This window comes from Xyrauchen texanus, chromosome 14, assembly GCF_025860055.1.
Source record: "Xyrauchen texanus isolate HMW12.3.18 chromosome 14, RBS_HiC_50CHRs, whole genome shotgun sequence".
NCBI lineage: Eukaryota > Metazoa > Chordata > Actinopteri > Cypriniformes > Catostomidae > Xyrauchen > Xyrauchen texanus.
In genome coordinates this window covers 13851329-13864003 of record NC_068289.1, presented here as the reverse complement: position 1 = coordinate 13864003, position 12675 = coordinate 13851329, and the positions used below count along the sequence as shown (strand labels likewise).

At 40.6% G+C, this 12675-nt stretch overlaps 1 protein-coding gene across 1 annotated transcript; it reads left to right on the top strand.

The window, feature by feature from the left end:
- The first annotated feature begins 290 nt into the window (after positions 1 to 290).
- u2af1 (U2 small nuclear RNA auxiliary factor 1) lies at positions 291 to 12352 on the top strand. Its single transcript, XM_052142643.1, has 8 exons — positions 291 to 389; positions 889 to 976; positions 1376 to 1439; positions 1607 to 1656; positions 2322 to 2420; positions 11313 to 11446; positions 11739 to 11831; positions 12075 to 12352. Exons 1-8 carry the CDS (start codon positions 346 to 348, stop codon positions 12193 to 12195), a joined length of 693 nt encoding a protein of 230 aa, XP_051998603.1. The 5' UTR covers positions 291 to 345; the 3' UTR covers positions 12196 to 12352.
- Positions 12353 to 12675: the final 323 nt, after the last annotated feature.

The following is a 12675-nucleotide window of genomic DNA, read 5'->3' as shown; positions in this document are numbered from 1 at the left end:
AGTATTTGTAATATGTTACTGACCTTGTGTAATCTAACGGAATACGTTACAAATGACATTTTACAGCATGTATTCTGTAATAGTGGAATACATTTCAAATGTAACCCTTCCAACCCTATATATATATAATAGGTAGTTCTATAGTTACTTTATTAATGTTTATTGTTTAGAATTATACAAATTGTATGGTGTTTATTGAAGCAAAAAGAAAAAAAAATGGTGTTTCGCCCGTACCGTTTTCACTCCTCTACACAAGGTGGCAGCAGTCTGGCAGACCGTGTTCAGAGTATCCGCTACTGATTCACCAGTAGAAGAAAAATCGCCTACTGCCTTTCTTTATTCAAGATGGCAGAATACTTGGCGTCGATTTTTGGAACAGAAAAAGACAAGTAAGTGGTAGTTTATTCTTGAAATATTGCATGCATTTGATTATTTGTAATAATCTTCAGCACTGTTGCTTATGGGCACAATATAATATATTTGGCTACAAAATAATATACAAACCTCGTGTGGTCGTCCGCTGACCTAATGTTTTCCAACATCGCGCCCAATAATTCAAAATGATAATACATATTTGTTTTACACTGTAGGTTTTTCACCGGCATATAAAATATGTTTAAAAAAAATCATTTAATTTTATATGTAACATTGATTATTGTATTGTTTATCACATGAAGTCAGGGCGTCTCTTTCATTGCGTTGCTTGTAGCTCTTTCTTTTTTTATAAGCTTATCTAAAATAACTTATTAGTACAATAGTATAATTGTTTGTGTTTCGGTTGCAGTTATGGTGTGTCGGACTGTTGTTTGGAGGAACAGTCACTAACTTGTGTATAATCAAATCCAATATTGTGAAGTGTTTGATTTGTACCTCTCTTGTTTTGAACAGAGTTAATTGCTCTTTCTACTTTAAAATTGGAGCATGTCGCCATGGAGACCGATGCTCCAGACTCCACAATAAACCAACTTTCAGCCAGGTAAATAGTATTATTATAAATTATGAATAATAATTATTATTATGTATACAAGGGGTTTCAACATTTACAGATGCAGGATCCCCCACCCAGACACTCAGCCAATCCAACAACCCCGAATGTAAAAATGCTAGCCTGTATTTTTCAGTAAATGTACTTTAAGAGCATCACTTATCAGTACTACATCAAATTGGTTAGAAAGTTAAGAAAATTCTACACCTGACAATACATGCATATTTGATATTGATAAATATATTGCTGGTCATCTAGCGCTTCCATAGAGTAACTTCAGTGACCCCAGTTGAAAACCCTGGTTATGAATGCATTTTCATTGGATGCAGTAGTACTGCTTAATGTATATTTCCTCCCAGAGTAATCTTGTGAATTTAATATGTGTTTCAGACTATTGCTCTATTAAATATTTACCGGAACCCACAAAACACAGCTCAGTCTGCAGATGGCATAAGTAAGTTTTTACTCATCTACACTGATGAATTGATATTCAGGTGGTGTGTGAGTGAGAGGACTCTATATTAGGCTTCACATTCACATAAAGGAACTGCATCCTCTTTACTGTTATAACTGCAGTTGATTTACTATATCACCTGTGTACCGTGTCCTCTCTTTCATCAGATGCTGTCAGTGACGTTGAGATGCAGGAACATTACGATGAGTTCTTTGAGGTAGGTGTCCTGTCTATGAGAGTTGTGGAAAATGGTGAGAAAGATGACCATGCCCACCAGAATATTGACACATTTCAGATTCAAGCCCTTCTACAGGGTTCCCACAGTCATGGAAAAACAGTGAATTTACAATTTGAGTTTTCTAGGCTCGCGTAATTTATGGAAATATAAAATCTAATGGGTTTTTATGTCTTGGAAATTTCTATTGTGAATACACATTTTTCATTAGATATTGCTCTGTGTAAAGCTTGTGTAAATTTAACTGAAGACATCGTAGTCGAGTCGATTCCAATGAATTGGTAGAACCAGCTCACAAATGAGTGGGAATGACTTTTTAGCGAATCAAAATAATTTTTTTACATTTCCTCTCCAGTATTTACAAATGACTGGAAAGGTCATGAAAATTCCTTGATCAAAAAGTTTGGGAACCCTGATTTCGCCTAAAGACTCCAAATATTACTGCTGTTGGTATAACGTTGATATGACTGTGGTATGTATTTTATGACTGTGGTATGTATTATCACGACCGTTGTTCAAAATGATGGAAACATAGAGGGGATAGTGCTTGTATCATTAGTGTTATGATACATTGGTGTTTATATGATTAAAAAAAATAAGTATATAAAACTGCAGATTTTTTTCTGAAATGTTTTTATTGTCTACAGGAGGTCTTCACTGAAATGGAAGAGAAGTATGGAGAGGTTGAGGAGATGAATGTTTGTGATAACTTGGGAGATCACTTGGTGGGAAATGTCTATGTGAAGGTGAGATACTTTACTGTGAATTTAACTAGATAAATATGTGAATACTAATATCAGTGCAATTCAAATTATAAAATGGATAATTCCAACCCTAAATTCTGATTGGATGAGCCTAAAGCCCAAAGTATACTTAAGACAGATGCAAACACTTGGTGTCTGTGTACAGGACATGTGACGAAAATGTTGTCTTCAGCAGAGTGCGGCCAGATTTTTCAAACCATGCATATTCTGAACGATGTGCCACAAATTATTTTCATTAATTAGTGGGTCCAGAAGGTGGCAACACTTGCAGTTGAGCTGTTGCTGTCACAAAGAAGCGGTAGAATATGTAATCACCACTAAACTACAGGAGACAAATTTAGAGACAACAACAGTGGATGTGTTCTTCAAGAGTGTGTGTGTGAGGTGGTCATGAGATACCTACATTTGTAAAACTTAAGTGTGAAGGAATATAAAGACATCTTTATGTGTCAAAACTTGAGGTCGACCAATATGTCATATTTACTGGTTAATCGGGCTGATAGTTGCATTTTTATTCATATTAATAAATTAGTTGCATTTCATATTAATTCCTGAGTTTTTGCCTCTGCTCGTCTGATTGCTTGCTTAAGAAGACAAAGCACGAGCACAGTAATTGCACGTGCCAGGGTTTCCGATTTTTGACCGTTTAAATGTCTTGCTGTCCAATAAATTCAAACGTGATCGGACACCATGGTGAAAATATTAACACGATGAGTCCGCAACACCTTTAGTTAATGCATGAGTGTATAGTGTGACACTATGCCAATGATAACAGTGCTTCACTGTCATGGATATTTAAACTTTCCTGAAGCATGCACAGTCCTAATCCGTGACTACAGCGCATTGTATCCCGCACACTGGCAAAAGTAGCCTGCTTTATTCCTGTATCACATGCCCACATTGAGAAGTTTCTCACTTTAGAATCACATTAAAACAGCCTTGCAATGCCATCATCTGAAGAGAAGGACACGAGGCTTATTTTAAAAAACAATGAAAAAACGGCTATAATGAACTGTTAATGTTCATTTGACTTGATCATGACAATATTAGCCTATATTTTTATTTTTGCCTATAAAGTTTCCCAAAGCCTTTCTCTGTTCTGACAAAATAAACTTCTACCATGCTTCCAATGTAATGACGTAGTTATGTACTAAAAAAACGAAAGAGCATGGTAAAATATATACATTTGATATTTGTATATATCATGTTTGTAGGCCATTTTCTATTGGATTGAGGTCAGGGCTTTGTGATTGCAACTCCAATACCTTGACTTTGTTGTCCTTAAGGCATTTGGCCACACCTTTGGAGGCATGCTTGAGGTCATTGTCCGTTTGGAAGAACAATTTGTGACGGAGCTTTAACTTTATGGCTGATGTCTTGAGGTATTGCTTCAATATACCCACATAATATTCCTTCCTCATGATGCCATCTATTTTGTGAAGTGCACCAGTCTCTCCTGCATTAAAGCACCCCCACAACATGATGCTACAACCCCCATGCTTCACTGTTGGGATGGTGTTCTTTGGCTTGCCTCACCCTTTTTCCTCCAAACACAACGATGGTCATTATGGCATAACTGTTCAATTTATGTTTCATCAAACCAGAGGTAATTTCTCCAAGATCTTTGTCCCCATGTGCAATTGCAAACTGTAGTCTGGCTTTGTTTTGGTGGTTTTGGAGCAGTGGCTTCTTCCTTGCTGAGCAGCCTTTCAGGTTATGTCGACATAGGGCTCGTTTTACTGTGGATATAGATACTTGTCTACCTGTTTCCTCCAGCATCTTCACAAGGTCCTTTGCTGTTGTTCTGGGATTTGCACTTTTCCTACCAAACTATGTTCATCTCTAGGAGACAGAATGCCTCTCCTTCCTGAGCGATCTGATGGCTGTGTGGTCCCATGCTGTTTATAATTGCATACTATTGTTTGTACAGATGAACATGGTACATTCAGGTATTTGGAAATTGCTCCTAAGGGTGAACCAGACTTGTAAAGGTCAACAATGTTTTTTCTGAGATCTTGGCTGATTTCTTTAGATTTTCCCATGATCTCAAGCAAAGAGGCACTGAGTTTGAAGGTAGGCATTAAAATACATCCACAGGTATACCTTCAGACCTGCCAACCTGTACGCATTTTGCGTAGCGGGTACGATTTTACACTCTAAACTACGCAAAAACCTTGTGACGCCTCTGTGCACGCGCAGTACTCAACTCAAGCAACAGTAAAAGAAGGTTTCGACCTATCATAGCGCTGGGTTCATTCCCCAAATAGCAGTCGGGTATGATTGACAAATGCGCCTATCATTAATAAGAGACTGCAAATCGACAGCAACACAATCCTGCTTGATCCCCCTTCCACTCCTGCCGTCTTACACATTTCTTAAGCGAGGACAGTACAGTAGTCACTGTACTTCTAACTCCTTTAGGTAAACTGGTTGTGGTGGATGTGTAAAGTTGAAATATTGAATTGAGTTAACGTAATCCTCTGGAGTCGATGATCACGCGGCATTATCGCATGGTTTCATTTAAAATACTCCGTCATTCATGGTCACTCGGATAAGGGAAGACAAAATTCAGCCATGCAAATTATAAAATGCTCAAGTGCTGAACAATAAATCTAAATACATTTTTAATCACTATGTCTTAGTGATTATGCAAGTGCTGTTATTTAAATAGTTTGAGGCACAGTGTGTTCCAGAGTGTTCTGTGCTCACACACGCTGTGTTTTTACATCTCAGAGTGGCTCATTTCACTGCTTCTGCTCACAAACTATGTTTATAAATCAGCACTTGAAAATGTATGACGATTTTACTGTAAGTAAGTGTTTTTTTTGTTTTGTTTTAGCTGAATGAAGAAATTAAAGACAGACACAGTAAATATGAATATCGTCCTAGTGTTTCCGCTTAACAGGAATAGCACAAAGGTGTGTGTGACTGAGTGCAAACCTGCTAACCTTTGGAAATATTTAACATTAATAACGTTATTCTAACGCTATGTAATTTGCAAGCTAGGTTGCTTGTTCACCTGGGGCCGGTTGCACCAGTTTTGCGCAAGTTAGAGCTTAGCCTAGTTGTAGCGTAAATGGGCACTAATTCACAATTGACGCACTACTAAATATTTGAGCGTTGCACCATTAAACTTTGGTAGGACGTAACCCTACATATAAACTAAATATATACGGAGGCCTCTGGCCAGGAAGTACTGATTGTATAAAAAAAGCAGACTCATTTAATGACATCATTGAACTCATGTTTTGACATTAGCCATCAAGGAGCTTCAGGTAATAATTTAGCTATCTAGGAAGGCCTACATTTCTAGATGTTTTTTTAATTGAATAGGCTAAATTTTTCATTTTGCCAATTTCAGGATGTGTGACTACGCTCACCTAAAGGATTATTAGGAACACCTGTTCAATTTCTCATTAATGCAATTATCTAATCAACCAATCACATGGCAGTTGCTTCAATGCATTTAGGGGTGTGGTCCTGGTCAAGACAATCTCCTGAACTCCAAACTGAATGTCAGAATGGGAAAGAAAGGTGATTTAAGCAATTTTGAGCGTGGCATGGTTGTTGGTGCCAGACGGGCCGGTCTGAGTATTTCACAATCTGCTCAGTTACTGGGATTTTCACGCACAACCATTTCTAAGGTTTACAAAGAATGGTGTGAAAAGGGAAAAACATCCAGTATGTGGCAGTCCAGTGGGTGAAAATGCCTTGTTGATGCTAGAGGTCAGAGGAGAATGGGCCGACTGATTCAAGCTGATAGAAGAGCAACTTTGCCTGAAATAACCACTCGTTACAACCGAGGTATGCAGCAAAGCATTTGTGAAGCCACAACACGCACAACCTTGAGGCGGATGGGCTACAACAGCAGAAGACCCCACCCTGTACCACTCATCTCCACTACAAATAGGAAAAAGAGGCTACAATTTGCAAGAGCTCACCAAAATTGGACAGTTGAAGACTGGAAAAATGTTGCCTGGTCTGATGAGTCTCGATTTCTGATGAGACATTCAGATGGTAGAGTCAGAATTTGGCGTAAACAGAATGAGAACATGGATCCATCATGCCTTGTTACCACTGTGCAGGCTGGTGGTGGTGGTGTAATGGTGTGGTGGATGTTTTCTTGGCACACTTTAGGCCCCTTAGTGCCAATTGGGCATCGTTTAAATGCCAAGGCCTACCTGAGCGTTGTTTCTGACCATGTTCATCCCTTTATGGCCACCATGTACCCATCCTCTGATGGCTACTTCCAGCAGGATAATGCACCATGTCACAAAGCTCGAATCATTTCAAATTGGTTTCTTGAACATGACAATGAGTTCAGTGTACTAAAATGGCCCCCACAGTCACCAGATCTCAACCCAATAGAGCATCTTTGGGATGTGGTGGAACGGAGCTGCGTGCCCTGGATGTGCATCCCACAAATCTCCATCAACTGCAAGATGCTATCCTATCAATATGGGCCAACATTTCTAAAGAATGCTTTCAGCACCTTGTTGAATCAATGCCACGTAGAATTAAGGCAGTTCTGAATGCGAAAGGGGGTCAAACACAGTATTAGTATGGTGTTCCTAATAATCCTTTAGGTGAGGGTATATAGCTGATTTAGTTTTTAAACAAAATGGAATCCTGAACTTAAACGTGTGTTTTACTCATATCTCATTGACAGTGTTTTACATCACAACATCATTGTTTTTAATTATTATAGTAATTTTTTTACATATGTAAATTAGGGATGTGTGAGACTAGTCAACTAAATGGTACAGCTGCTGCTAGTCTGCATTGGAAATAATAGTCGACTAGTCTGTTAATATTGAATTCCCATAAAACATTTTATTTACACTTTGAGTTATATTGTTTTTGTCATTACTTAAAAAATAATTATTAACACAATTATTTAATAAGCGTTTATCTGGAGGATGATTTCATGCTTCTCTTTCACTCGCAGTGCGCACAGAACAATGTCCCGGTGAGCAAAACATGGTATGTTATCAAACCCTGTGCCCCGTCACACTGATGGTACTCAAAAAAATGTCCAAGTTTGGCAGGTCTGCACCTCCAATTCAGTACACCACCTATCAGAAACTAATTGTCTAAAGAATTGACATAATTTTGTGGAATTTTCTAATCTGTTTAAAGGCACAGTTAACTTGGTGTATGTAAACTTCTGACCCACTGGAATTGTGATAAAGTGAAACAATCTGTCTGTAAACAATTGTTGGAAAATGTATTGTAAAATTATTGTCATGTACAATGAAGATGTCCTAAATGACTTGCCAAAACTATAGTTTGCTATAGTTTATTTTATGGAATAAAATGTGTGGAGTGGTTAAATTAGTTTTAAAGAATTCAACTGTATGCCTCCTACATACTACACGACTTTCAAAGACGTCAGATCGTGGTACCGTTCATATTACACAACTGTCTTTCTTGTCATGGAAGTTGTAGCTTTTTCAAATTACACAACAAATCGTAGACGGGTGAACACATTACAAAACATTTCACTATTGATGAATCCCCGACGACTCTGCCTGGACTCCAAATTATGCTTCACAACAGAGTACACGCGAGAAGTGATTCGAAAACAAATTAATGATCATATGTTATGAATTTCAGAATATGATGTTTGTTTTTTAATCGCCTAAAGGCAAAATATTTTTTATTGGTTACAATATGAAAAGTACCTCCTGATAAATCCTACCTATTTGCTTACCTGACTGTACAAGAGAATTGACAATTTCTCTCCAACTCTTCTCTTTCTCCACCCGGTTGTGGTACAGTTCAGATGAAACATCAAATAGGCATTCGTGCTCCTGCCAATGTTCCACAAATTTTTCCTCTGTTTCTTCGGTCCAATGAGACGTTCTTGATGTCGCAGCCAGGCTTGTTGATGTTCTGTTGCAGGCACATCAGGAATCCTCCTACTGAAACTACCCGTGCCCCGTTTCTTGCTCTCTCATTGGCTGTAGGTCAACGCTCCAGTTGCATTCAGTCAAGACATATTTCACATTGTGCGATTTGGAATCGCAGATGGGTCCAGATATCTTACTGACATCGACGATGTGTCTGTGCTTCTCTCAAACCGCGTCTTTGATGGTTCATACACTGCGATCGTCGCTCACGGGAGCGATCTCTGATTTGTCATATCACCCTGCGGCTATTGCCTGGTTGCCCGCTAAAGCTAAGCAGGGTTGAGCCTGGCCAGTACCTGGATGGGAAACCTCCTGGGGAAAAACCAAGTTTGCTGCTGGAAGTGGTATTAGGGAGGCCAGCAAGGGGTGCTCACCCTATGGTCTGTGTGGGTCCTAATGCCCCAGTATAGAGACAGGGACACTATACTGTAAAAAAAGCACCGTCTTTCAGATGGGACGTTAAACCGAGGTCTTGACTCTCTGTGATCATTAAAAATCCCTAGGGCACTTTCTCGTAAAGAGTAGGGTTTAACCCCGGTGTCCTAGCCAAATTCCCCCATTGGCCCCTATCTATCATGGCCTCCTAATAATCTCCATCCCTGAATTGGCTACATCACTCTACCATCTCCTCTCCACCAATAGCTGGTGTGTGGTGGGCATTCTGGCGAACTATGGCTGCCGTCGCATCATCCAGGTGGATGCTGCACACTGGTGGTGGTTGAGGAGATTCCCCCTATACTATGTAAAGCGCTTTGAGTTTGAGAAAAGCGCTATATAAATGTAAGTTGTTGTTGTTGTTGCTTATGATTTCAGGCTTTTGTCTGCAATCTCCACAAATCTGTCGGCGAACGAAAATTGGGCTTAAAATCGTGTAGTGTGAACTCTGCATTAGTGTATGTGAACTTCTGACTTAAACTGTATATAATCAATGTGTTCATGTGAGAGCACATATAATATATAGAATGCCATTCTAAAATTTACTTTTAAAAAGACAAAACTTGAATTGATTTTATTTCTATCCCTTTTTCTCTCTCTTTCATATATTTAATATGACAATAAAATTATAAATATTGTCAGTAACGATGAAGCATCGTTGCCAACTACAGGGGTATCACACTTCTCAGCCTCCCTGTTAAAGTTTACTCCAAGGTGCTGGAGAGGTGTGTTCGGCCGATTGTCGAACCTCGGATTGAAGAGGAACAATGCGGTTTTCGTCCTGGCCGTGGAACGACGGACCAGATCTTTACTCTCGCAAGGATCCTGGAGGGGGCCTGGGAGTATGCCCATCTGGTCTACATGTGTTTTGTGGATCTGGAGAAGGCGTATGACCGGGTCTCCCGGGAGAGACTGTGGGAGGTGCTGCGGGAGTACGGGGTGGGGGGGGGGGTCCCTTCTTAGGGCGATCCAATCCCTGTACGTCTAATGCGAGAGCTGTGTCCGGGTCCTCGGCACAAAGACGAGTTCATTCCATGTGGGGGTTGGTCTCCGCCAAGGCTGCGCTTTGTCACCAATCCTGTTTGTGATATTCATGGACAGGATTTCGAGGCGTAGTCTGGGTGGGGAAGGTGTGCGGTTCGGTGGGCTGGGGATCTCATCGCTGCTTTTTGCAGATGATGATGTCTTCATGTCATCATCGGTCCGTGACCTTCAGCTCTCACTGGATCGCTTGGCAGTCGAGTGTGAAGCAGCTGGGATGAGGATTAACACCTCTAAATCTGAGGCCATGGTTCTCAGCAGGAAATCGATGGAGTGCGTACTCCAGGTAGGGAAGGAGATATTGCCCCAAGTGAAGGAGTTCGAGTACCTCGGGGTCTGGTTCACGAGTGAGGGGACAATGGAGCGGGAGGTTGGCCGGAGAATCGGGGCAGCGGGGGCGGTATTGCACTCGCTCTATCGCACCGTTGTCATGAAAAGAGAGCTGAGCCGAAAGGCAAAGCTCTCGATCTACTTATCAATTTTTGTTCCTACCCTCACCTATGGTCATGAAGGCTGGGTCATGACCGAAAGAACTAGGTCACGAGTACAAGTGGTCGAAATGGGCTTCCTCAGAAGGGTGGCGGGCTTCTCCCTTAGAGATAGGGTGAGGAGCTCAGTCATCCGTGAGGAGTTCGGAGTAGAGCCGCTGCTCCTTTGCATCGAAAGGAGTCAGTTGAGGTGGTTTGGGCATCTGGTAAGGATGCCCCCTGGCCGCCTCCCTAGGGAGGTGTTTCAGGCAAGTCCAGCTGGGAAGAGGCCTCGGGAAAGACCCAGGATTAGGTGGAGAGATTACATCTCCACACTGGCCTGGGAACGCCTCGGGGTCCCCCAGTCAGAGCTGGTTAATGTAGCTCGGGATAGGGAAGTTTGGGGCCCCCTGCTGGAGCAGCTGCCCCCACGACCCGACTTCGGATAAGCAGTTGAAGATGGATGGATGGACGATGAAGCATACAAATGCTAATTGGCTTTGTAGGGTAGTGTTTTATGTTACTGCTGAACAACAAACGCATACATACGTTTGACCTGTAATATTTTCATTAATTTCAGATGGCAAAGGCTTTAAAGAGAGTACCAGTGTGAGAGAAATGTATTAAAGGATTGCCACTGAAAGTAATACTAATAATTACTATTATTACATTGAGTGGAAAGTTTTCTGCTATTGGCCCGTTTTCCTACCTTGTTCTTGGTATCGAAAAACCCCCACTATCAGTCGACCTCTAGTCTAAACTCTTGAAGATATATAATCTAGTATTTCATAGCATTCACTGTGCGCATGCACCTACCGCCTGCGAATGGTTGCACAGTCAAATGGAGTATACTTAGAAATGCTAGCAGACGCTAAGCATCAATACTGAAGTATACTTTAGGCTAAACGCCCTAGGAACACTCCTGTTGTAAAATCACTGTAATGCATAGCCTCTCCTGATTTAATACTTTATGGTTAATTGATGCTAAGTAAAAAAAACTCTTGCTGTTTTGTGTGTAGTTCCGTCGTGAAGAAGATGCTGAGAAAGCGGTGATTAATTTGAATAACCGCTGGTTTAATGGCCAGCCCATCCATGCTGAGCTCTCGCCTGTCACTGACTTCAGAGAGGCCTGTTGTCGACAATATGAAATGGGGTAAGTAACTGAATAACGTGCAGAGTGTTGTACACATTATGTAAATACAGGAACACAAAACAAAAACACTTCCTCACATGCTGCATTCCCACAGATAAACATGTTTACACTTGCACCCTCTCTCCATATACCTGTTGGTTTTGTCACATGACACGTCACGTTGCACATGATTTGTTGGTTCAAGTGGAGGTTTACTGGTATAAAGTGTCAGTCTTTCATTCTGTGCAAGCTTGTTAAACGGCTTTCTACAAGCGTTTCTGTGGCTGACTGCAGTACTTGTGTCTTCCTGCAGAGAGTGCACTCGAGGTGGCTTCTGCAATTTCATGCACCTGAAGCCAATCTCAAGGGAGCTCAGAAGAGAACTGTATGGCCGTAGAAGAAAGAGGTCAGTTTGCAGGACTTTTGTAATTTCCATATTGGTGTTATTGGGCTACTGTAATTATAGATTTATTAAGACAGCACTTATAATAAACTGACTTTTGCCATTTTTAAAAAAAATTTTGGGATGAAACACGAGATAAACAGAACATTTTATTTATATATATATATATATATATATATAAATTGATAGTTACGCCTCACTGAAATGTTATTGCCTCATTAGTAAAATGTATTCTCTCCTACACAGGCATCGCTCCCGCTCACGTTCTCGTGAGCGACGCTCTCGTTCTAGGGAACGCAATAGAGGTGGTGGAAGAGACAAAGAGAGACGGAGGTCAAAAGATAGAGAACGCTCCGGACGATTTTAAACCTTTCTTCTCCAACCCAACTTTCATTCCCCAAGCTCTGTCCAACTGTCCTGATTAAATTGATGTGATGAAATTATTTCCTTCCTGATTTCTTTGCCGCCTTTTTATGCAAGAATTGTTTGCTTTTCAATAAAGATACATTAGTAGTTTTACCTCATTTTGGGAGTTATTTATATTATCCTATATATTATCAAATAAGCTGTTTTCTTGGCATGATCTGCCAGTCTGTGTGTGAGTTTTTACATTTACCTTCTCACAATGAAGGCAGTGCTTGCCCATTCTGGGTTTTATGAAAATGATCAAACTGTTCTCAAAGTTGCTGTAATCCTTAGAAGTGACTAATACAGCTCAGAAAAGCTCATTTAATGGCAGGGAAGGGCAATGTCCATCTGCCTAATAGAGTCCAGTCAATTTAGAGTTCAAGCTGTAAATATCAGAGTACCTGCAACAACTGCACCTAAGGGAATGACCTAATAACAT

Coding starts and splice junctions, on each gene's coding strand:
- u2af1 (XM_052142643.1), top strand. CDS start 346: ATGGCAGAATACTTGGCGTCGATTTTTGGAACAGAAAAAGACAA. Junction 1,440..1,606: donor TCAGTCTGCAGATGGCATAA/GTAAGTTTTTAC, acceptor CTCTTTCATCAG/ATGCTGTCAGTGACGTTGAG. Junction 1,657..2,321: donor ATTACGATGAGTTCTTTGAG/GTAGGTGTCCTG, acceptor TATTGTCTACAG/GAGGTCTTCACTGAAATGGA.